Raw genomic sequence first — 26,705 nt, 5'->3', positions numbered from 1 at the left:
GTGAAATTGAATAAATCAATTTTAATAATAAATTCAATTTATATCTGTTAAAACTTGATCTATGGAAACATAATAGACAATACTTCCCTCCCCCCCATTTTCCCGTTGCTGCTTTGTAGTTAATTAGAGGCCTTAATGTAACATAGTTCTTGCAACATAGCAAGAAAAACTCCATGTATTAAAATCCACGTAATCTTTAATCCTTCTGACTTGTTCAGATATTTTTGATTTATCTGAAAATTGAACAGAAATGGTGGGCAGAACATCCTGACACACCTAGATACCTGTAAATGGGATTTCCTCAGCAAACTACTCCTGCCTCAAACCAGGAGTTGTGTCTTCAGATGGCATCATGCAAGAAGGAGCAGAGCAGGAAGGGCCACATGGATTTGTTTGTGCTAATCTTTGACTTAGGAAGTGTGAGGCTGAGGAGAAAAGGGGAAAATTCTAAGACACTTCATATCACACAGTAAATCCAAATGATACAGCTGACACCAGATCAAAAAGTTGTTCAAAGAGGGGTTAATTTTTTCAGTCCTCAAGACCATCATTCTAAAAGTTTGGTGTGACAGACACAGGTGGGTATCTAAGTGTTTCTGTGTCATGGTTAAGGGGCATTTTGAAATACAGATGATGTATTGCCATAGGTGAGGAATGCTGTCAGGAACTGAAGTTCTATCTTCACCCTCTAATTCATTTATTTAATTTCAGTCCTGTTCCCAAAAGCCAAGTTCTGCTTTGTCACTGAAAGACTGCACAGGGATATAGCAGCCATCCTTCTTCCCTGCTCCATGGATCCTGGTAGAACTAACTGAAATGCACCTCTGGACTCCTCTTGGGCAAGGAGGGAGCAAAGAATTAACAGCCCTGGCCGAGAAATCAGTCTGTCAGGATGGATAATGGAAAACCATAACACTCCATCACTCCCACCAGTATGACTGGGAGCTCTTCATATCACAAATCACTGCACAACCCAGTCCTGCATTTTTGGGAACTGGTCAGCAGAGCACTCAGCCATTCAAAAAACACCCTCTTGAGCAGAGCTGGCAAAGTGGGCCCAGCACTGCCTGAGATTCGGGTGTTACAGCTGCAGAGCCCTGCCTCTGGCTTCTGCAGGCACATCTGCTCCCTGCAGGGTACCAGGGCTCTCACAGCTCCTCTGTGACCCAGCTGGTGCCAAGCAGTCAAGGGCTGATGCAGATGAAGATCCCTGTAGCTGTAATAGATCCTTTCCTGTTTCACCCACATACTTAAAGCACTGTGGTTTGGAGCCTCCTCATCAATATCTGATCAATATCCACATCAAATAGATAAATCAGCCATTCGGATGGTGTAATGGGAAATCTGAGGTCAAATTAGGGGACAGGCAGCTACTACTAAAACATGCTAATGTTACTTAATTACAGCATACCTTTTTACCATACTTCAGGCATTAAAATTAGTACAATGTAATGAGCATTCTATTCTCTGGTAATTTCAGTGAATGATCTGCTCCTTAGCAAAAAGTTTTAATAAAAAAGCTTCAGCTTTTCCCAAATAAAGGGAGACATTACATCAGATGAACAGAAACACTTTGCACTCCCTCATTGGCTATGATTAAACTCTGTTGTTTGAAAGCGAAGCCTATTTTGTGTCCCCATCTGCAATCATGTTTCAGATGTCAGATTGTAGTTTGTACTTAACCCGTGAATCTGCCCCTAATGTTTTGTGAGGAACAGTAATGAAGGAAAACTGCTGTGTAGACTGTATTCATTACACATTTCATTTTAACTAGGTCACAGTTCGAGACCTCCCAACAGGGAACTGCTACTCTTTCACTGATCCACACATTATCACATTTGATGGATGGTGAGTATTTTACTTTGAAATAATTTGGCTCAATTACTGCAGTTATCAGTTTCTGGATGTGGCATGCATTTGGGTTTACATTAGAATATCAAAAAAACATTGAACAGGTTTGCTTACAATGAGGAATGTACTCCTTCAACAGCACAAGTGGTTTCCTTCCAGCTGTGTCCTCCTTTTAACAAGAGGACTAGAAATGGATTAATCTTTGAGAAGCAATGGGTTTGAGTCTGAATAATTTCTACAAGACAAAGGTCAGGTTCCAAAATGTTCTTCAAATAGAACCATCACTAGTGGCTTTGTGAGGGTGTCTACACCACAAGTCGTTGTGTTAGTGACACCCCAGTGCCACCCAAGTGATGTGTTATGTCACCAGGGCAGCACTGCACACAGGGACAGCCCTCCCAGGAGTTTAGCAACATCTGCTGCAAAGGCACTCATCAGAAGGATGCTCTTGATTTCTTCTGTTTCCAGTGCTGATTTATGTCCAGCTGGAGTTGACAATCATAAACACAACTGAAAAACCCCAAAAGGATGGCTCTAATGTCTTAGATAAAAAAAGTACAGAAAATATAAGTGTCAAATATCAGGAGAAGAATGCAAAAATAAAGTTGTACATCCTCCTGTAGTGTCCAAATGTCCTCCTGATTTACCCAGCAATAAGCTACTTAAAGACTTATTGAGCCAAAGTGGTGCCTTGTGTTTGACAGCCTGTACTGTATAGAACTTTTCCACATTTAACACCCCTAATCATTAATGAATCTGTTTATCCCAGCTAACTGGCATCACTGAAATTTTTTTAAATTTGCACCTGGCACATTTCATCCAATGTTGCAAATATTTCAGATGACATTCCAATTTTGTCACTCCACCATTAACCTCCTGATGGCACAGACAATGACTTTGGGTGCACAGCATCCACAAGGGCTTGGCAGGCGTGAATTTCTGCTATCCTGATATCCCAATTTCAGTCCAACATGCTCTGGAGGTGGCATCTGAAATTATGTCAAAGCTGGAGAAATCTGTTGATGAACTGTGAGTAAGAAAGGCAGTGACTCCATTAAAGGTTACACTTCTGCTTCTAACAAAGATTTCACATAAGTTGGGCAGTCTGAGAGGAGATTAACTCTGCTTATCCATGGTTTCCCAGTCCCCCTTCTGCTTTGCTGAACAGCATTTAAATGTGGCCAGGAACTTGTTTCATACAAGTTTGGGTACTTTTCTTTCATTCGAAGCTTCATTAGAGCTGCAAGAGGTTCAAAGATATTCCCATACCTCATGTAGCTGCAATTATTTCAACTCTGGGATATTAAACTAGATCTGAGTATTATTTCAAACCTCTCTATACATTTATATTCTAAAATACTCCCTTTTGATTTAGGGCTGGGAACAGGCAGTGATCTGTCAGATTCTTGGGTTTAGGGAGTTATAAATAGCTGAAAAAATACCTCTTGGAATGGGGACACCCTTCCAGCTATGTAGCACATTTTTACATTGCTTCCATGGGGAAAAAAAGGTCTAAAACCAAATAAAGTATCTTTATTTGAATAACTCATTTTTTAATCCTATTGTTGATATCACACAGAAATGCTTCTAAGCAATTTATGTTCCATTCTGACCCAGGGAGTTTGGAAAAGCCCACCTGCCTGTGTCATCCTGCCTCAGAGTCACATAGACTCAAAAGAGGAAAAACCCAGGATCAGCTTGGTCCCTCAAAAGCTGCACATTTTTCCTTGTGCTTTGTCCAGTGCAGCTTTAAATGAGGCACGTTGATGGGGCTTCGTCCACCTCAATAACTAGGTTATTTCCCTAAGATGTATCAGCTCTTGATATTCAGCCAAGTTTCTTACCCATCATTTCACAGTCCCATTACTCCTACTTGTATTCCCATTTATTATTGTAAATAATTTCTCTTTCAATTATTATAATGATTAGGCTACCTTATTGCACATCAGTTAAGCAACTTCTCTGACTGCCTATCCAAAACAATTGTTACCACGTTAGCAAATGATTTTTAAGCTCTGTCTTTAAGGAGTGAGGAAAGCAATCCCTGCTTCTGTCCTGGTACAAAACTATAATCTGAAGTCAAAGGCTGACACAGAGGTCTGGAAGGGAAGCATTCCCCTTTTTTTCATGGAAGGGAATCTGGTGGAAAAATGTGTTTGAAATGAGAACCTTTTTGTGGTTTCAAAATTTAAACTAAAATCATTAAAAATTTAAAATTTAACTTCAATAAAAATATTTATTTGAACAAATTTGGAAAATTGAAAAATGGTACAAAAAACAAAAGACTGGAAGTGTTTTTCTTATTGGCAGTACAATTTTCTTACTGAAATGGCCACTTCCAATGTAATTTTAACGTCTATTGTGATGTTTCCAATGGTTTTAATCTGACATAGTGAGCTTACATTACATCTGAGGTAGTTAGCTATTCATTAAAGAGCTGAAATACCCAACTCCCACTCCTTAATAACACTCCCCTTTCCTGTGCCTCCTGCTAATATATGTCTATAGGAATATTTATCTTGCAATATTTTCATTCTTTTCACCAAAGGCAGTGACTGAAAATCAAAGAAGAATGTGTCATATTTTACAGCATAAGCACAATCAATTTGTGTATATTGGAGCGTAGATGTGAAATAATGTTAATTATACCAGCTAAAATCCAGAGAGAGCACTTCCTTTTATAGCAAAGTACCTTCTAAATTAAACAAATGGGAAAGCCTGGTAAAGCAAAAGTATAGCCCTCATTACTGGTTATGGCACATTATAAATATAAAAGCTTTTCATGCCATAAATCGCAGATTCTTAAGTATGAAGTACTAGCTTAAAACTAAATATGCAGAAAATCCTTTTAGGGCAAAATAAAAAGGGAATTTTTTTTTTTTTTGATTGGGGAACTATATACATCATTCATGTTATTTTGCATTTTACCTAACAAAAGATTTTTCAGACTTCTCAAAAATTTACACTAATCTATATTATCCCAGCAATATTATCACCAAGGAAATGGCACCATTTGCCTGTTGGCTTTAATGACTTTCATCACAGGAGCCCACAGCTAAGTCTTGGGCATGAGTAGCCCTGCCAGGTGCTGGGGTTTTGATAGTCTTCAGCAGTTTAGTTGTCCCCAGGCATCCAGTGCCTGCTGAATACAACCCAACATCTGCTCTGAGAGCAACGTGATGGGATGAACACGCTTGAAAGCAGATAACATCCTTCAGCATCACCCAGCTCTTCATAGGGTCAAGCCTACCACGGAATAGTTCCTAGAAGCAAAGAAAGAAGGAGCCTGGAGTGTCATGCCAACAAATCAAATCATTTGGTGGCAAAGCTGTGGTGGAAAACTTTCAGGAAAGACCACAAAAACCACTGAATTAATACAAAGGTAAAGTGCAGCTTGGTGGAGAGGAAGTGCAGGATGTGAGTTAATTGAACACTACTAGGACGTAGTTGTTTACATATGTCTATACCCCCTTCTGTCCCTCTCTTAGGATTTACCAACAGAAATTATTCCTATAGAAGCTCACTGCCATAACCAAACACTCGGGAGTGTTTTGTAATTACTGGATAAAAAGCATAACTCGAGACATGACTTTGTGCCAGGACAAGAACTTGCTTCCCCCCTTGGAAAACAATCTAAGCACACAGAGGGGGAGGGAGGGAAGCCCTTTTCACCCAGTCTGCCCATTGCTGCAGACTATCAGGGAAGCAGGATGGGGAAGTGCACTTTGGAGGGAGATTTAGACACAAACAGTGGTGCCTGGTTCACAAAGAACATGCAGAACTCCCTCGTGCAAGAGCTGCTCTAAGCCTACTTCAGGCATTTAGCACTACAGGCAACTCCAAGGTTGTCCAAAGAATCATTATCACAATTACAGTTGTATAAACATCACAAAAGTTTACCTGACTACATCCAATTATCCATTCAACTGATTCGAAGGTGCCTGAAAGCTCTAATTTAGGCACGGTGCAGGTTCGTTATGTGCTATGCAATCTATGCCATGACTTAATTGAAGGACTCAGAGTGACTTCCAAGAGTGTTGGATTGGATCCACTGTCAGTGATTATTAAGCAATAAATAGCTCCCCTGACTGCAATGACATTTATATGCATATGCAAAAAGAGCCTTCTTTACCAGACAGACATGATTAGTCTGGGTACAGCCAATCTGATGCCTGATTTCCTATCAGCCTCCTTAAACACCTCTCCTTCTAAACTGATTCTGGAGAAGGAAACTGTGGAAGCTGCTCTCATAAAATATCCTCTTCCTCCCCCACAAAAATATCCAAATGGAGCGAGTACTAGAGGTTTAAAGAGATTTTCTATTTTTTTATGTTGTCCTCAGTTCTGATCAATTGCAGCAGCACCATCTATGCAGTGTAATACAGGATTTATATATCTGATTAGAAAATAGGATGAGACAGAACCATTCAATACCTTATCACTTTATGGCCAACCTAAGTTTTTCAAGATGAAAGATAAAGTCAGATGTTTTTTTCTATCAGAGAAAAGGAGCTGGAGTTTAAATTTTTTACTGTGTTTTAAGCTACAAAGTTATCTATAGCTTTTTTTTTTCTGAAGAGGAGCAAAACACAGAAATATACATGTGAAAAAGTCACAGTTTTCAAGCCATTTGTTCCTCTGCATAAGAAACATTAATGGCCTGAAACAATGTGGATGTTTTTATGGCACTGTTTAAAAAATAATCCTGTTACTTAGTAGAAACATTTTATACATTCCTTTTAATGTTTTTTTATTGTAGAAAATAATAAAGCTTATTATTATAAGCTTCTAGTTTAGTTTCCATATTAATTAATTTCATTAAAATTTAGTTTAAACCTAATCACAGTGCCTTAAAAGAAAGCAGAATAATCCATTGTTTTTAAAGATGGAAGCTGTTGGCTTATAGGGAGAAAACATCAACAACAAATATTAAGTATATGGCTACTATATCCTTTTATATAACAGAATAAAAGAGAATGAAAATGAGACAAGTTTATGGAGTGAGAGCACAAAGAACAAGGAGAAAAGGATCCTCTCACAGGCCTCTGTTGTGGAAACCCCGGAGGTTGCAGATGGTTCATGCAGAGGCCAAACACTTGCAAAGTTATTAAATTTATCCTGCTCTTGCTTCACCCAGATGGAGCAGGGACGTTCCTTATAGGAAAGAATGAAAGTCCTAAATTGTTCTCCACGCTGGCTTGTGCTGATTGCTGATCCACTGAGTGTGAAAGTTGTGCTTAGGGGCAAGTCGTTGAGGGGGAGGAACAAACTTCATTTTAGCTGGCTTTCAGTAGAATCCCAGATTTTCACTGGAAACCTTTACCTAACCACAGCCAGACTTGTAAAATTTGGTGATTAGTCACAGAAGAGGTTATTTGAGCACTGATTTCCCTTTGAAGAACATTGTGCTCTAAAAGCAACCAGTTAGAACCAAAATATATTTATTAAGACCTGGAGGCAGGAAACTTCTTCCCATTTGCTTTATATCAAATGTTTACCCTTTTTTATCTATGCCCATTGCCATGGCAGCAGCTGGGACACAACTCCTGCTTTTCACAGGAATTCTTACGCACTTCCAGCTAACAACTGCCGCGGCGTTCCCTTGGATACAGAGCCAGAGAAACTCTTCCCCACGTGTGCTCTTCCCTCCTCCAAGGCCAGCCAGCACTCTGCTCTAATTATGGAGTATGAGTGCCAGCAAACACCCGACACAGGTGTGGCAGCAACTCTCTGGCCACAGAGAGCAGGCACAGACTTTCCCAGGCTTTTTCCTGGGGAAGGCTGTGAGAAAATCAGAGAAAAGAATGAGAAACAATTCTTATCTCCACTTGTTGCACCTGCTGTCGCACACATGTAGAATGTGTCATGGAGATTTGTTTACCAAAAAGTGATTTCTTAATTAGACACTGGATGGTGTTTAAATTAATTGACCAATTAGGTCAAAGCTGTATCGGACTGGCTGTAAGGGATACTGAGTTTCTTAATGAGTACAGTATAATATAGTATAGGGTGATTTAATAAAGCAATTGATCAGCCTTCTGCAATCATGGAGCCAGTGCTAATTATTACCCGCTGGGGGCCTGGGCGACACACAGGTACATGCTGAGGGTGTCTAACCCTGTCTGGTTTTGTTTCTTTGTGGCTGTTCAGGCGCTACGACAGCCATAAAATCGGGACGTTCCTGCTGTGCCGCAGCGAGTCGCGGGCGTTCGAGGTGCACATCCGGCAGTGGGATTGTGGCGGCCACCGCTCCGCCACCGCCTGCAACTGCGGGGTGGCTGCACGAGAAGGGGGTGACACCGTGGTGCTGGACACCTGCAATGGCCACTTTCAGGACAGCGGGCCACAGCTGACCATCAAAAGCACCGAGGCATCGCCACAAGTGAAAATCCTGAAGTCCTACGGAGGCAGGAAAATAACAGTACGTGTGTGGACGGTTGAGCGCTCTTGTGGTGGTTGTGCTTTGAGAACACGCGTTTGATATTTCTGAATTATCAATGAAGTTGCTACGAAAATATCTGAAGCCATCAGAGCACCTCCAGCCAAATGTACTGCAAAATGAGGGGCAGGGTTAAAGTGTTGGTTTAGCAAACTGTAAAACAAAACAGAACAAATACCTCTTGAAATTTCTTGGCGACACAGCGGAGCTCTGATAGCACTGCTTACTCTCTGCAGCACGGCAGCCCACTCCGTGTTTGCTTATGCCAGGCACTACCCAACCACATCACATAAAGCAAATTTCTTTGCAGAGCTCAAGATATAAATATGCAAGGAAAGATCACAGGTAGCAGAGTAATGGAGTTTTTGAGTGGAGCAGTAAGACACTATTAGTCAGATCCAGAGAGCCCCCAAAAGCTATGAAAATGGGCTGTAAATGTGCAACATTTGCCGTAACATAAAGCATTTTCCTAAACAAATATATGGCCACAACTTACTTTGCATAAGTATTGCTTATCCACACTAATATACTGAAATCACTAGAAAAATAAGAGCAGGCTGCACCAGGGGTTTTGGTAAGGAAAAGAGCCACAAATTATGGCCAAGAAGATAATTTTATCCTAGAGCTGTATCATCAAGATTTATTGCCATGAAATGTTTTGGATGAAGATCGGTCCACAGCAGAGCCAGAATGATGCAGGAAGTGCCTGTGCTTGGCTCTCCTTGTGCTCTCACTTGGAATAGACCTCAGGAAGGTAGTAATTGAAAGTCTGTTAATTATAGAATAGAGAAAAAGCAGGAATCAAGCTGTCATTTCATTTTGCAACTGAATGCAATATAATTACTGTTTTATTACTAGGATAATCTTAGCAAGGAATCCCTATTCTCATTTACACCTGAGGTAAAACTCGGGGAAACAAATCAGGGCAGACTGGGGACACAATATGAATCCTGCTGTGACGTGAGTGGGAATCTACAGGAACTGTCCAGCAGTGAACAAGATCCCTGAGCACACCACCGAGCTGGGTGCATCCCAATTCTCCCAGCACTTGTCCATCATTATCCTCATGCAGCTCAGGAACTGGCTCCCACAACGTTCAAGGAGGATTGGAATGGGGCTGGGTCATGCAAAGTGGCAGCTTCCAGCAGGCAGTCACTAAATAACTCTGCAGACTGAGGTCTCAAAAAACCTTCTTTGAAGCCTCAATTAGCAGCATTAAATCCAGGTGGGATGCGTTGCCCCAGGCAGCAGAAAGGGAAAGGGTTAGAGCCCTCCAAACTCCCAAAATAAATCCACACCTGGAAATATTAATCTGGACAGTGCAGAAGACTAAGCAGCTCATGCAGTTCTGATTGCAAGGGTTTTACATGCAGCCCTCTAGAAAAAGCCTGAAGTAATGGGGAACTAAAATGGGCAGAATTAAAATTTAGTGAAGCCAAACTCTGAGTAAACTCTGGATTCAAGCACAAGAATAAAAATATGAGCTTGTTACACCTTCACAGATATGAGTAGATTTGATGGTGAGGAACTTCAAAGGGACCAGAAAATCCCCACCCAAAATAAAGGAAAACAAAGGACATTATTTGGATGAATAAATTATATTTAGGCAGGGGCCACTTAAAAAAGGAAAATCGTTCTTTTGAAATTATTATAATGAGATGTTTGCAACTCTAATGTATTTTTTAAGATTAACTTAAAATGTTTAATTTTGGATAAAAAGAAAGTATTAATGCTACTTATCAGGGTAGTAAGTTTCTACTCCCTCTCCAGGCCCAGATAATTTTCAAATAGTTTTTTTAACCTGTAAAAATACAGCAAATAAAAAAAAATCAGTTGAACAGATATTTTCTTTTTGCTTTTTTTTTTTCCCCTTCTTATTATTTGGTTAGTAAACCAATCTGAAAAATCCATTATCCACACAGTTACTTCTTGTTTTGAACCCTGCCAGATTGGGTTTTTTTTCCTTTTAAAGGTCAGTGTAAGCCTACCACTAGTCCTTTAATGAGAAAATTGCTTTATCCACTTTAAAACACAATCATTTTCTGGATAATCCAGCCTTGGAAAATGAAACAGTTGTTCAGAAGGAAGAAAGATATTTTTCAATCTCGGCAGTTTCTCTAAAAAAAGTTATTATTATGAAATTATTAATATAAAAGACACAAAGGTGGCCTTATTGTCATGGTAGCCACTTCAAAAATTAGCTGGTAACTTACCACTGAGAAAACTTCAATGGATGCAAATATTAATTTAAGAAGAAAGTACTCATGGAGTTATATATTTATGTAATGCTATCAGATATTAATGCCATGGAATCTGAAAGCAAGCTAAATAATAGCACAAATAAATATTTATAGTGTTTCTAAGTGATCTTAAATTACCTCTGCCATCACTAACGTCCTGCTTTGAAATTTTCGCTTATGGAAATAGACGTTTTTTATTGCATAAAAAGCTTGGTAAGAGCTTCAATTCACTGGGGCTTTTTTTTTTTTTTTTTTTTTTTTTCCCCTGCCTCTTCAGATCCTGTTCCCTTCAGGAGCATTTGTTCGAGCGGACCTGAGCGAGTGGGGAATGGGTGTGACAGTGAGGACACCGGGCAGGGACTTCAACAGCACGCGGGGCTTGTGTGGCCTCTTTGACGGGATGGCTCACAACGACCTCAACAACGTGCCCGAGGAAGACTTCATAGAGGAGTGGAGGTACAAAGCCACAGAGATCCCACCCAGGAGAGGCTCCTAGCAGTGTTCCACATGGCCTTGATGGGTTTATTTCATTCAGACTCCACTAATGGCCTGACAGAGAGATCTCCTTAAGCTAAGGGAGAAGCCTGAAGACCCATCTCCATCCCAGCAGCACGGGGCTTAATTTTCAGTCAGCACAAAACACATCAGGGGTTACCAAGAGAGAAGTTTTATATTCACAAGTGATGCCATGTTAACAGCTGTGTTAAGATCCCTCTCAGCTGTTAAAAAAAATGCAGTTCTCACCCACACTTGAAAATGTAGGTAACTGACGATAGGGATTAATTAAGGGTTTCGTATTTCTCTTGTTATTCCTGAACGCTAATTACAATATATGAGTATAGATTAAATGTTGCATTTTGATAAAGGCTGGTAATATATGTACCATGCTAAAACCTAGTATCAACTCTACTAATGATGACAGTGAGCTCTGAAAACTTGTGCTTTCTGGGACAGATGGTCTGGAAACAGAGCCAGGAGTCTGACTCTGACATCTCCCTGTCTCAGTCCCTGTCCCTATCCCTACTCCTGTCTCTATCCCTATCCCACATTTTAATTTCTGTTGCTGAGCTTCAAACATAGGTGTTCCTAAAACCAAAATGGGTTTGCTTGTGTAGCCTGGTTTGTGAAGTAAGGAAAAAGAAGGCAAAATACTGTAACATTGCACTTAATCTGTACATGGGAACCCAGCACAATCCTGTAGGAACAATGAATTTTTAGACTTCTTACACTTCAGAACATAAACAAGCACCTCTGCCATATTCTAGTTCTATTCAGTGGGCCTAAGTAATGGCTATTTAATGTCTATTTTGGCCTGTCATTATCAATTCTACTATTTTGAATTCAACAGCCATCATCAGCATCCTAATAATGAGGTAATCAGTCAGAGATTGCTTCTGGGAAGGCAAATGGAGAAATATCTTGGTGCAAGAACCAACCAATAACTCATTACCCCAAAAAAGGGCTAAAAGTTCCTTAGGAGAACTTGCTCAAAGCAATTTTGTTGAAAAAGCTGAAGCCAAAACGCAGTGCAAAGGAATTTAGTTATGAAACACTGAGGAGTTTTCTAGGGCTGTGTGATGGAGATTCTTCAGGGAAGGCAGAAGCTCCTGCTAAGTGAGAAGGACAAGAGGGGTGGTGAGTTTCATCTTGCACTACTCCCAACGATGGATTCTCAAGGACCCCTCAGAACCTGGTTAAAAAACCAAGCCAATAGAGAAACTAAGGTAACCTCCAGAGGAGACTGGATCATTCTCTGATCCACTCACAGAGAAACGACCCAGTAAAAATCAAAGGCTAGAGGGTGACTTTACTGCTGCTGGTTTTAATTTCATTTTAAATAACTCTGAAAGCATGCTAGGTTTTCTCCAGCACCTGAAGCTAGTCTGAGTGCCCACCATCTGGCAGTTCAGAGCTTTCCCTGGCTCCCACCTCCCTCAAGCAGCTGCAGGGCCCTGCATGCACAGATCAGTTTTACACACCAGCTTTCCAACACAACTTTTAAACAAGCTTTCCAACACAACTTTTAAGCAATAAAACAACATCAGAGCTTCCCAGCCACTTAATAGCAACAAGAGAAGAGATGAATTTTCAAACATGTGATTTAAATAGGCAAAATAAAATCTTCAAACATTTAAAAATATACCAAGAAACCAGCAGAAATGCTGTTAAATTCTGGATGCTTTCTCTATAATAGCATCCAACTCAATTAGATGAAAAAAACTTTTTTAGTTCTTCCTGGATTATAGTGGGTGACTCAAAGGAATGATAGTTTGGTCATCTCATGCAGGGGACAGAGGGCACATCTGAGCTCACTGAGGAGCTGCTGGTATGTGCCTGACTGTGAGGAAGGATGGGGTTTCCATTCTTTCCACACCATACACCCCTGTTCCGTGGACAGGTGCTGACCAAAAGAAGGTAATTGGTTTCATGTAGGATTAACAGAGGATTTTGTTTCAATAAAATATCAAGGCAAAAGAGTTTTATTTTAGTGAAATTTTCATTGGTGGGTTAAGTTTCTGTCCTGATTCTGGACCAGTTTATGTGGTTGATTTTTTTTTCTTAAATAAATAATATTTACAATAGCCTCTAGTTTATGTAGTATTATATCAAAGGAGGATCTTCTGCTGCTGCCTTAGTCTAGGTTTAAATTTACTTGATGCTGAGTCAGGGAAGCTTCAGGGGCAGATAACCCTTCTATTAGAACCAGAGGAATGGAACGTGAAGGACACTCATTCAGACACTAAAATGTTTTGTCCAAAGGACAAGTCTCTCAATCATCAAAAATGTTTGATTTTCCTAGGCTTCAGGGAAGTGCAGAACAGCTTGTGCATTTCCATGAGCATGAAAACCACCCTTTTGTCTCATACTGTCTCCTGCTGAGCCCACACTTTGGGCAAAACTGTTCCCTAAATGTTTGCACTCATGTTTCAGAAAGATAAATAGGTTCATTTTGACAGTGTCACTGAGATGTTCTATTCAAAAGTTATGATTGTGTCAATGATCAAAATGGTAATATCAAATATGCCATTTAAAATGTATTTCTAACAAATTGGATAAAGGCAATTACAGTTTCCAACAACAGTATCTAGTGTTTGGCTCCCATATGTTGGCGAATGCTCTCACTTTCCTGAAACCCCAACATTCTGGCTGCAAGACAAAGTTAATGCCAAAATAATTTTAATTTTTGGTGCTATTTCAAATTTGTCTGGTAATGACATGCTGCCAAATGTTGGGACAAGAAACATATCCTTTCCCTTGAAGCTATAGGATTCCTCTTGTGCTGCACAAATAAGATCAATAAGAGATATGAGATTTCTGAAGAAACTTCAGTCATGGCTGATTGTTCAAACTAAGTCTCTAGAAGTTTGTCCATCATTAAAGGCTAAATTTAAAAGGGGGAAGAGAATCATCTCAGCTTATATGATAGCCTAGCCCTGTGATCAATAGAGAACTGCTTTGTGTTGAAAGAAAAAAAATCAAAAAAACTCTAGCAGAAGGAAAGAATGAAATGAAGTATGCAAAACAAAAAAAAAAAAAAAAGGGGGGGGGAAGACATTTAAAATAAAAAAGTCAGCTATATACATCTTAGAGGGTAGATCAGGCACAGAGATAAAGATGATTTTCATAATGTAGGATTTGAAACAAATACGACTTTTTTGTCATTCTCCAAGAGTTAGCTGTGTCACCCAGGGACAAATCCAAGGCCTTATTTCATGTATAATACACAAAGGGTAACCTGCACCTCAGAGAAAGTCCTGCAAAGAGAAGTCAAGCAGTTAGGCAGCGCTCCAGCAAACCACTTAAACATCTGGTATAAAAAGTCTCCACGAAGTGCTAGAAAACACACAGGACAACTCAAGAAGGGCAGTGCAAAAGTGACTAAAGAAAACAGATGTTAGATTTAAGCATTTTCTCAAGTACTGTTGTAGACTGGGAATTTTTGCTTATCCTACCCTCAATGAAAGTTTTCTTGTATGATAGACTAATTTGTTGAAAGTTTTCTCCTTCTGATCCCTTCCTATTTTTAAATCAGAATTCCTCCAGGGAAGAGTTTATTTGACAAAACTCCAGCACCCTCTGAGAGGAAGCAAAGGAAAAGTTTCTGCAGATGCCAGAAGGGGAGCACCAAGCCTGTCCCCATGGTAAACACAAAAAATGCCTTTCAGACTCCTTCCCCTGAACCCTCTGGCTGCCATCATGACCCTGTGGACCACAGCTTTGCAATCCCATATCTGGATGTTACATCTGAGTTTGTCACTCACGCAGAAACAGAGTCAACTTTGAGAAAAGATGCCAAACCACCGATCAAGACTTTTGGTCAAAGATATTTTTCTAGATCAGTCCAAAAGCGAAGAAGCCCCGAGATCCCACTAAAGCTCCTCCCACACAATGTTTCCATGAATAGCAACAGTTCCATTGACTCTACCAAGCCAACAGGAGACCTAAGGAAAGCAAAGAGGCAAGACAAGTATTTTAAATACTCATCCTTTCACCCATTGCACGGCCCCGCCCAGAGACACTCAGACAGCTTTGCATATTTTTTCCCCGAGGACTACTTTGAAGGGGTTCGGATGAGATTTCCACTGTCATGGCCCACTCCCAATGGCCTGACTGCCACCAAAGCTCAGGAAATTTGCCACCAAATTCTTGCAAATTCCACCATTGGCTTGGCATGTAAAGGCCTCCTGGCAAAACACCTGGATGAGGCAATCGATATTTGCCTACTGGACCTGCAGCTCAAGGATGACGTGGCTTGGGCGAGGGCACTGACAGCCCTTTTGGAGAATGAGTGTGAAAGGAGAGTGCTGGGGAGCAGGAAGGGAGAGTTCCCTGTTGGAAACCAGCCATCTGCTTCCCGGGAGGAGATCCTCGCTGCTCTCCGGTGTCCCGCGCTCTGTAACGGCCGCGGACGCTGCACGGAGCTGGGCTGCCAGTGCCTTGGGGGCCACAGCTCCTACGACTGCAGCATCGCCAAAAGTGAGTAAAGCATTCTTTCCATATTGGCATTATTAGGTGGAACATCTGCACGGAGTTGTCTGCTCTTCAAGCAGCGCTACCAGTAAGGTATTTGATGAATTAGTAATCAGGTTTTGACCTTGAAGAGCCAATCAAAATATCTGGTTGGCTGGTCCTTCACTTTTTTTTGCCTCAGTAACTTTTTAAAAATGGATTTTACAAGCCCCTTAGCAAATTGGTTTTGCAGAAGTGATTTTCTTTACATCTGATCTATCACTGGCATGCTGACAAGCAGGCTTCTCACAAAAAAGAGGAGCGTCCTGCTCACCTTGTGGTCAATACTCATGTAAACACTGTAGAGATATGTCTTCTTTTTTTTTTCCTGGTCAAGAGAAAGTAAAGTTTGAATTTCAAACACTATACTAGCAACAAAACAAAATTAAAAGTGACAAAATGAACAAGTAACCCTGCCAAAACCATCAAATAGTGTCAGTCTAGGGTCAGTCACCATGGCTTAGCTGAGACACCCAAATCTCCAGCCAGCCCCAGGAGCCCAGTGGCACATCTGACACCCCAATGCATTTATTATCAGATATGGGATCACCCATATTCTTCACATTAAACATTACTTCAGTGCATGGGTTTAAAGCAGTTAAAATATATCCTGACATCCTTTTTTTTTTTTTTTGTTAATGACAGGCTAAAATTTGCATAATAACTTCCCAAATATGGAATAATTCGTTCTCTTTCACACAGAGAGTAACTGACACCAGGGACTGAAAAGTGAGTTGAGCAATTTTGAAGCAATTGTCCAACATACAATTCAATGTTTAACTTATTTCTCTGTGATACAGAGGGGTTAGGGGGCTTGCTTAGGCCAAACTTTAAAATTTTATTTTGCTATGGCTGAAATCTCTCAGATTAGAGGAAAATAGCTTCAATATGACCTTTCAAGTAAAAGCTAATGGCACCTTGTCTTCTTGCTGTGACATCAAATATAAACAAGGACAGAGAACAGAGCTCAGCCTGCAATTGCACAGGGAGGTGAGAACTGGAAAACAAACACACATCAGCTGTGGCAAACACCCCCAAAGTCATTGCCTTCCTCTGTCCTGACTGCTTTTTCTGTCTCTTGCTGCCTTTGCCTTGTTCATTTTCAATGTTCAGCTGGACAAGGTGCTGGGTCGTCTTGTCTAGACAATGTTTTTTCCTGAGTTGGAGGAAAATTGAGAATAAAAAAAACCCAGAAAAATTAAAACCAAGGTAACAACTGGCTTGCTTAGTGTTCAAGATGTTCTCTCTTGTCTTTGGTGCATTGAAGTTAGGAGAAAACTTCACACAATAAATTCATTTCAACATTAACTGTGGAGAGGAAAAAGTACTGCCACAGTCTAGAGTGAATCAATGGAATGAGCTGCAAGGAGGTCCATTATTAAAGATTATTTAGTAATCCATTTATTAGTGATTTAGAATATTTTTCTATGTATACAAAAATAGAGAAGCTGTTTTTTATATATATATATATATATATATATATATATATATATATATACCTGATCTTGTGAATGAAATATAAAGCAGATCTATACATACAGCCAGAGGTCGTATCCCCTACAAGGAGAAATAAAATCTTAGTTCTGACATGCCAATCACCCTGATATTGTAATACTAAGAAAAAGGTCATCTAGATAATTTGGTAGAGTCAATCAAGACAAGCCTCCATGGGAGCTTCACCTTTAGCTGTTCTTGATTTTCGAATTTCATTCAGAATATATTTAAGGATATTTGCTTGTTTTCACATTTCACATGCAGAAATGTTCTACACAGACAGCATGGGATCATTTAGATTGGAAAAGATCTGGGAGATCATTGGAATCCAACCCTTAACCCAGCACTGCCATCTTCACCACTAAACCATGTCCCCAAGTGTCACATCTGAGGTGGTTTTTTGAACACTTACAGGCATGGTGGCTCCATTACTTCCCTGGACTGCCTGTTCCAATGCCTGATCACCTTTCCAGTGAATACATTTTCCTTAATATCCAATTTAAACACCTCTTGGTGATGACAGCAGCAAGAGCCTCTTGTCCTATTGCTTTTTACTTGGGAGAAGAGGCCAATCCCCACCAGGTATAATCTCCTTTCAGGTAGTGCAGAGAGCAATAAAGTCTCCCCTGAGCCTCCTTTTGTCCAGGCTAACCCCCCCAGGGCTGTTCCCCTACATACCCAAGGTACACGTGTGATGGGACACCTCTTCCCAGGGAAAAGCCCAGCAGCACCACACAGCAACATCCAAGCTCTGCAATGTCACTTCAGAGGACTGGAGAGGGTCAGAACCAAGGTCCTGCTGATGTCACTAAAGCCTGGCTTTAACCAGAATATGTTATTAGAGATGAAGATTAAGATCAGTCTCAGAAATAAAGCTGTGTGCTCCAACCAGAACAGCTTGAGCCCCATCCCTGGGAGCTGAGGAGTCCTGGCCTGGCTGGCAGAGCCCAGGAAATCAGCACAGGCAGGATAAGCCCCTGGGCTTTGTGACTAATGAGCAGAGGTTCTGTAGGAAGGGAAAGAAAGGAGGAGAAATTAAGAATTGAATTAGGTTCCTGCAGGACATGTAAAAGTGCTGTGTCTTTCACTTTCTTTTCAAAAAGTCAGGACAGAAGAATCAGGAGAATTAGTGTTGATCTCAGAAATGCTGAGTTTTGAGTGCTATGGCTAGGGAAAAGTTATTTTCCAGGAGAAGCTGCATGACTAATGAAGGAGAAGGTAACTCCTTTTGCTGGCTATATATTTTCCCATCAGTTCCAAAACAAATCTCTGTCTAATTTTCTCAGGCTGGAATTATAGATGTGAATTAAAACTCCCCCAAGATCAAGGAGGCTATCAAAAAAATTCAAATACATTTTCCAAGGTCACCCAGCCTCAGCTATGCTGCCAATACAGAACAATATATTCTGCCACTGGTTTTGGCCAGCAAACACACACAAAAAGATGGTCCTGCAGTATTTTTAGGAATCAGAATACAGGCCAGGATATATTTGAAGTGATTTTAAATGAAAACAGAAATTAAGAGAGAAGATGTGGAGTATGGCTTGCAGATAAGTTCACTCCTCTGCTCTGCCTGACTCCAACAGGAGCAGTCCAGGTGGCCAGAGCTATAATTAGCCTCACATGAAAATCGCTATTTGGAGTTGAAAGGCACCTCTGAAACTTGGCAGCACTCCAGAAGCTTAGAATTTCTTAATGTTGCTTAACATTTCATAACCCCCACCCCCTCCAACACCTGTATAAGGTGCTTAAAATGTCATTACCACCTGTAATTAAAGGCAGAATCCAATTACAGCAGATAGCAAATCAGGTTGGTGCTTACCATTTGTATATATTGACCATGTTGCTTATTAAAAAAAATCAGGACTAGTAAAGCACACATAGAGTAATGTAATGTGCAGATTGTATGAAGCTCTAAAGAGCAATTACAAGATAAAAGGTAATGAGGAATAATAACGACAAATTAGTTTCAGTGAAGTAATGACACTTCAAGTTTAAATTTCTACGTGGAAAGTTCTGGGGAGAAAAAAATTAACCAGCAAAGAAATCAAAGCAAACGAAAAATGATGGTGGGAAGGTGAGAAAGGGACACTCACCTACCACACTTCCAGAGATCCCATTTTCATATTAATACATTTCAGTGGTGTTATTAAGAGGGACTGTGAACCCAAGTGCATTTTCAGAGCTGTGAACCACAACCACACAGGTCCCCCAGACCCATCTGCCACAGCAGCTACATCGATTACACCCTGTTATTTTTAGAGTGGCTATATCGACCTTTCTGAATTCAGCAGTCTGCTTTGGGTCCTGCTCCTGTGCTGTAATTAAATAATATTAATTAAAGCATGCAATATTTTTAAAATATATTTATATGAATATATTTATAATGAGTAAAAGTGTGAGGTCAGCTATTTCAGTTCCTCAGGCTGGGTTTTCCAATGGAAAGTGTCGCTTCTCCTTCATCCCATCCCTGATATAAGAATAAGCTCAGAGTTTTGATCAGACCAGGAGTGTAAGGTCAGATACATATTATAGAAATCTTACTGTTTATGTAATTGTGATTTATTTTTAAGCTTAATTTTCATTTCAAAGACAAAGCACGAGGAAGACATTGAATGAAAATATTTAAGTTTTTTCAGGATCCCCAGGTGAAAGGAGACAGAGTATTTCCGTTGTCTACATCAAACTCCAATCTGCTTTGGAGACTTTGTATGGGAGCATACTGACTGAAGTAAATACTTTTCTCCCACTTGAATCAATTCCATGATTTTAAAATTCCAGATCATAATAACTATGTAAGGGCTGTTAGGGAGTTAAGTAAATGAATACTTTTTGGCATTTTCAATATGTGTTTTGCTGATGTGATGCAGAGGGACCCATCAGGGTGTATTGGCTCAATAAATGCTGTCCTTGCATAAATTAAAATAAATAAATTAAAATATTAGACAAAATAAAAAATTCATCTTAGACATTTCAAAGGAAATATAATGCATTGCCTAAATCCCCAGGATATCTACAATGAAAAATATTGCTCGCTGTGTGTAAGGCTGGTGCTCTCTGTGGCTGGGACCAACTTGTGGTGACCAGACCTTCAAGGGAGAATTCCATTTAATAGCACCACAAGGGCCCCAGAAACAGTTACCAGAAACTGTGACCCTTTCCACAGGAATTGATCATTTTTTTTCTAATCACTTGGTCTTGTAAACAAAGAAAAAACAACCAAGCTTTTTGCTAATGTGGCAAAACATGTTCTATGGCAGAGAGGATGCAGTACACTTTAGCAATTCCATTGATTTTTCAAAATTGGATTTCATAAGATGAGTCAAATGTGCTTGTGAGAACAGCAAAAACCATGCTTACTGTTTTAAGCTTTTTTCACCAAAGTACTATTGCTATAAAAAATGTTAAATTGCATTATTCCTTAAAAAGCCCTTCTTCTTTTCAAATAGTAAGTCATTGGGCTTAATTCTACTCTTCATTATAACAATTCCATTGACTTTGGTAGACAAAATATTAACAAAATCACAGTTCCTGTCACTTTGGTGAAGTTACACTATCAAGACAAAAATCAGGTCTCTTTTTCACAAATGTTCTTTTGTTTTTCCCTTTTTCTCATACTAATTGTTGACTTTTACATTCCACACTGTTGAATTTTCCTGTCTATTCAGCTGAGGGAAGTTTGAAACTTTACACTGCCTGCAGCCTCCCCATTCCCTCTCATGTTCACTTGACAGCTGATGGGTGTGAGGCAGTGTTCTTGTACTAAAGTTTAGAAGCTGGGGCATCTGTTTCTATGAAATACATTTTTCTTCAGTAATGAATCCTGTAAGGCAGGGAACATTTCAAGCAGATCCCTATGTACCATTGCAGCATAAACCACACTTTAATACACAGCTCCCCTCCCACTGGGACCGTGTTCTTTACACTGGGCTTAAAGATACTAAGGATATATTCTTATTACCTTTAAGCTGACATTAAAGAAGTCTCACTAAGATATCAATACTCCATAAAAGAGGTTCTATAAAGCTTGAAAATGAAAACTTTTCTTTTGAGACCTGTTATCTCCACTTACTATGATTTTTTTTTCCCCTCAGCTTACTAGTATTGGAAAGTAGATAAAGAATAAATATGAAGATACATATTATGCAATTTAAGATTACATTGTGTTCAGTTAGTCAGCTTTTTCCTAGTTAAAACAATTTAGTACTGAAAGAAAACTGGGGAAAATATCTTTTAAATTTGCAAAACACACTTTCCTTCTCCCAGCCATCTGCATAGGAGTGGTCCTCATCACCACTGAGGCCCTGGCACAGGTTGCCCAGGAAAGCTGTGACTCTCCTATCCCTGGAAGTGTTCAGGGCCAGATTGGATGAAACCTGGAACGTCCTCTATGAAGAAAATTATTCTGGGCCATAAAAATTTACACAAATACATTATTTTCAGGCTAAAACAGAGCCAGTATTAGCAGACATAACTTAAAAAGGTATAATGATTAAATATTAAGCTTTGAGAGTACTTGTCAAAACATCGATTTTTGAACAGAGAACTTGTCACCTTTTGAAAATAGCACTCTTGTTCTTTTAGGGGAATGAGCACCTCCAACCACAAAAGTTTTAGGAAGAACTACAAAATTTACAAAAGAAAGCCAGCTTAGAATCAAAAGAGAAAAAAAGCACAAACTTTAACTACCACAGATGCATCCTCACTGACACCCACATACTCTGGTCAGAGAAACATTTTTCTCAGTCACATCAAACATCTTCGTGGGCAATTCTCAGGGATTGGGAGCTTCTTGCTGGATTTGAAGCCTTTCTTCTTTTCACAGCAGTTTTACTTTAGTTTTTGCTGGTGCAGATGAAATAAACAAGCATCTGAAATGGCAAACATCAATACCAGCTTTAATCTACTGGTTTAAGTCCCAGTTCTTGCCATTCGAAGCACAGACCTGGCTGAGCAGGAGGAGGACTATTAGTTTTATAGTTACAAAGTCAATAGAAAATGAATTTTAAAAGGATATCAAATCTTGGTGATAAGGGACAAGGAAGGTTGCATGCTCAGTGAACCATTCTATTCCCTGCAAACCAGGTCAGGGAGATCAGTCTTTTCTGCAGATTAGTTTATTTGCTTTAATGCAAAATGAAAACAGTGAAAACAGTCCAGTGGAACATGTAGCTAAACAAAACCATTTTCCAAAGAACACAGAATTAAATTGCTGGAGAAGTTTAAAAAAAATTATAGGTCTCATTCAAACTGACCAAAGCCAGGCACCCCAGAAGCACACCTATAACTTCTTTACATCAGGCTGTTTACAGGTACCACAGAAAATTTCAACCTTAAATCTTATTAAATCCAAAAGAAAACAAAAAGCCCTGAAAAAACAACCTCCTTCTCCAAATACTCACAGTGCACATACAAGACAAATAACAAATTCACAACAATTTATAAACTAGAATTAAAACTTGCAAACCATTTAAAGGTCTGATTTAAGCTGACCAAAACCAAAAATTCAGAGCAAACCTTTAAGGCCTTGACATCATATTTTATGTTGTATAAAGACCCCACAATCCACCAGAACATTCAACCAATTGTGAACAAAACCCCGAGTGTAATAACCAGATTTAATCTAATTCAGTAACTTTAAACATGGGAAAATTACTAAAACCAACTAATTGGGCACTAGAGTGGACATGAGGACCAAGATGACTCCATGATGACCCAAATCCTTTTTGTGGCATCACTGCACTCACTCTTAGGAAGCCTCAAGATGCTGCCAAGGGTTCTTCCCTAAAGTGGCAATGAGGGACAAAAACTGAGGCCTGCTTTGGTGTGCCAGTGAGCTTCATGAATGCACAACCAGACCTTACATGAGGTCACCTCTCCAGGCCATCTGGAAAATAAGAAATATTCTGTAGTCAACAGCATAACGCTCTTCTTTTCTATAGCTGAAGTACATTGCTAGTAAGCCTTTTAAAAATAGAAGGATTAAATAAACTTAAAATGTCATAGTGAGATTTCTAAAGCAAAAAATAATCTACCATATTGTTGCAGCACAAGGATGCTTTCAGTGTGAAATTGAGCCCGGCCATTTCTCACATGCGGAGAGTTCTCGCAAAATGTTTTTTCCCCACGGTCTCTCAGGGCTCATTTCTGCAATCCATACTGGATACCAGAGACCCTCAAAGCAGAAAACCAGATTCACTCCATGCCAGCAAAAGGTCACAGATCTGGAGTCTGGTACTATGGAAACAGAGTTGTTTAGGTTGGAAAAATTCTCTGAGGTCTGTGAGTCCAACTGTTAATCCAGCACTGCTAAGCCCAGCACTAAACCACGTCCCCAGGTGCCACATCTACACAGCTTTTAAATACCCCCAGGGATGCCCATTCCAGTGCTTGACCACCCTTTCAGTGCAGAAAGTTTCCATAATATCCCATCTAAACCTCCCCTGTGTGGTGTTCACATTCTCTGGACAGAGAGACATAATTCTGTCTCTCAAGATTTCTTGAAGAAACACAGAGAGAAGAAGAGAAAACAATCTTTATCTCTGCTCCTTTGTTTTCCCCATGTGGAATGTGGTGTGGAGATTGTTTGCCTGAAGTGATTGCTGGATTCTGGTGAAGGTTGTTTGGGTTCAGTGACCAAAGGGATCCAGCTGTGGCTCGGGCTCTCAGCAGAGAGTCACGAGTTTGTTAGTTAGATAGGTAAGTAAGAAGGATGTAGAATAGGATAGTATCTCTTTAAATAGTAATGTAATATAGTATAGTTTTAATAAAGCTATCCTTCAGCCTTCTGATCTAGAGCCAGACATCATCATTTCTTCCCGCATCCAGGGTTCGCCACGTGTTACTATACCCCTGCTGCAATTTGAGTCCATTTTCTCTTGTCCATTTTCTCTTGTCCTCTTGTCCCACTTGTTAGCTGGGAGAAGAGACCAGCCCACCCTTTGCCACACTCTCCTTTCTGGGAGTTGTACAGCCTCCTTTTCTCCAGACTAGATGCCCCCAGATCCTTCAGCTGCTCTGGTCCTCTGAGACCTGAGTTTGGAAGCAGGAAAAAACACAGTTTTCATTCAGAAACCAGGGAGGTCACTGATGAGCAAGACTTCTGGCAAGGAACATATGGCTGCTGTAGTTTTTTCTTAGGGAGGATTGTCAAATGAGCTTTGGGTCATGGATAGCACAAATCCCAGGATAATGCATTCGATGATTGTGTCTATGATTACCAAAATAACATTATCTACAAAAGAAATACAATATTTGTGCAAACATTTGAATGGAGGCAGACTCAGACTTGCTCTGTCCAAGCTGTAGAGAAAACTGAGCATCAGTTTGCTCTGATACAGAACCCTCATACCTATGGTAGATGGAGATCCACATCCACACCATCAAGCTCTGTCATGGAAAATTGTTCAATCAGCTACCTGATTCCAAGGAAGGGGCAACTGGGCATCATGGGCCATTTACTTTCTCACTTCAGCAAAGATTTAACCCAACCCAGCACTTATGATCTGCTTTTCATGTCTTAGATTGCTTATTTATCATCCCCTTTAGAAAAGCTGGGTAGTTTCTTTCCTTCTCTTTATTCAAATAAAATTCTTGTTGGTTTAAATTCAGGTCTGCTGGTCCAGCCCAAAGCCTCATGTGTAGTTTTTGAACATTGCAGAAGAAAGTTTATTTGTGCTGGGATACATTTCTAATCAAATGGTAAATCCAACATGAACCAATTCTATCTGTCAGTTAGACTTCAATAAGTGTAGTTTTGCAATATTCTTGATTTTTGCAATATTCTTGACACAAAATCAAGTCTTCATTTTCCTTCTATAATTGTGCATATTATTTACATAATGCATTCCAAAAAATACCTGTAAACCCAACCATGTATTTATGTGGGGGGGTTTCAATCTATTATTTAGCCTGTGCTCCTTGTCAGGTTTGATTCATGTAAATGATTACAGAATGAAACCGCACCATCAGCAACTCTGAATTTACCATTATTTCTGGAAATTCCTACTGGAGATGGGAGGAGAAGGAAGGGAAGGCAGGGGAGGTGTGCCTTGAGGACAAGCATTGCAAACCAAAGAGGACAGATCTTTTATTCTGTCTGGAGGCCTTTGAGATTTCCACCTTCAACTCCAGGCCCTTCTTTACATTTTTTCCTCAAGACAGTTCCGTTAAAACACAAGATTTTTTTTTTTTTTTTTCCCAACATTTCCTGCTGTTCACACTGTCCCAATGCAATGCTCTGCCAGGTGACAGTTGCTTTTTTTTTGTGTTTATTTGCTGTGGGTACAGACTGGGCACTGGAAATGCAGAGGGATGTCCATGTCTGAGCCAGTGGATGTGAACACACAGCTCCTTAAATCCTCCTCCATAACTGCTGCACCCTGTCACACATCTGAGCCCCAGGTGCCACCCTGAGCTTCAGTTTTTAATCTAACAGTAAAAGTCAAAGCACATTTTTGGCCTGTAGGCCATACAGACAAAAGAAGGAGGATGTTCTTCCCTGAATTTTGTTGTATTTTGACATTCACACTCCCTAAACATAAATTATTAATGTTCAAATATATCATACTTTTTACAGGCACCTTCCAGGACTGCCTGACTACCTACAGATTTCTCTCCTCTCTAACTTGTCCCTCTACAGACTTCAGACACCCATGCCAGGCCTCCACAACCTCAGCTTTCTCTGCATATCTGCACTTTTGCCCTCACTTTCACCTTTGTGATGATTCCCAGCTATTTTTATTGCTCCCATCCTTCTTCCCTCTAGTCTTTAGCTGAACTACTTGCAGCTCTTTTGCTGAGGTTTTTCAGGCTCTCCAATATTTCCTTTTGATGTCAGCACCTCTCTGGACTTCCGACTACCCCTCCATGAACCACACCTTGATCCCTGTACCCAGCAAGAACAGGGTTTGGATGTTTGAGTGCCCAGCTGCCAACTGCCAGGTGACTTTTCCAAAGCCAATGGAAGGGAGATTTCCTCTCCCTTTTTTGGTTGAAACTGGCTAAAATGCAACAATACTAGAAGGCAGAAGGGAACCTCATTAAAACCAAATGCCTAAAATTCCTACACCCATTACATGTGACATTATTTTACAAAAAGATAAAAATAACCCTTGTCAATATTTATGCACTGCCTATACTGAGGTCCAAAGGCTGAACTCTAGTATCCATTTCTTTAAAAAAGAGACATTGTAATAAGTTTTCTTTTCCATCAGATTTAAAGCTGGTAAGACACAGATGTTTGTAGTTGTTGCCAAGTAGTGTTTGTATTAAGGAAAGGACTTTCCAGGCTCTCATGCCCTGCCAACAAGCCTGGGGATGCACCAACAGGAGGGGACACCAACAGGACAGCTGATCCCCACTGACCAAAGGGATATCCCATTCCATATGGCATCACTCTCAGTACATAAACTGAGGGGAAAGCTGGGCAGGGATCACTGCTTAGGTACTGGATGGGCATCTCTTGGCAAGTGGTGAGCAATTGCATTGTGCATCACTTGTATATATTCTAAATATTTTATCATGATTATTATCATGACTGTGTTTTCTCCCTTTTTTCTCCCATTAAACTGCCCTTAAGCCAACTCACACATTTTCTCACTCTCTCCCTTTTGATTATCTCCCTTATCCTGCCAGGAGGGGCAGTGAGCAAGTGCCTGTGTGATATTCAG

The 26,705-nt window shown here is 40.1% G+C and overlaps 1 protein-coding gene across 1 annotated transcript in view; it reads left to right on the top strand.

Moving 5' to 3' along the window:
* The window catches only part of LOC128791082 (von Willebrand factor D and EGF domain-containing protein-like), a 230,157-nt gene that overhangs the window by 65,354 nt on the left and 138,098 nt on the right, over positions 1-26,705 (top strand). The window contains exons 8-11 of the mRNA XM_053948448.1: positions 1,775-1,848; positions 8,002-8,272; positions 10,808-10,986; positions 14,564-15,507. Coding sequence (XP_053804423.1) covers positions 1,775-1,848; positions 8,002-8,272; positions 10,808-10,986; positions 14,564-15,507 — 1,468 coding nt within the window. The remainder of the gene's footprint in view (positions 1-1,774; positions 1,849-8,001; positions 8,273-10,807; positions 10,987-14,563; positions 15,508-26,705) is intronic.

This window comes from Vidua chalybeata, chromosome 7 (assembly GCF_026979565.1).
Source record: "Vidua chalybeata isolate OUT-0048 chromosome 7, bVidCha1 merged haplotype, whole genome shotgun sequence".
Classification (NCBI taxonomy): domain Eukaryota; kingdom Metazoa; phylum Chordata; class Aves; order Passeriformes; family Viduidae; genus Vidua; species Vidua chalybeata.
The sequence above is the reverse complement of the archived record's forward strand: the minus strand, read 5'-3'. Positions and strand labels throughout refer to the sequence as shown.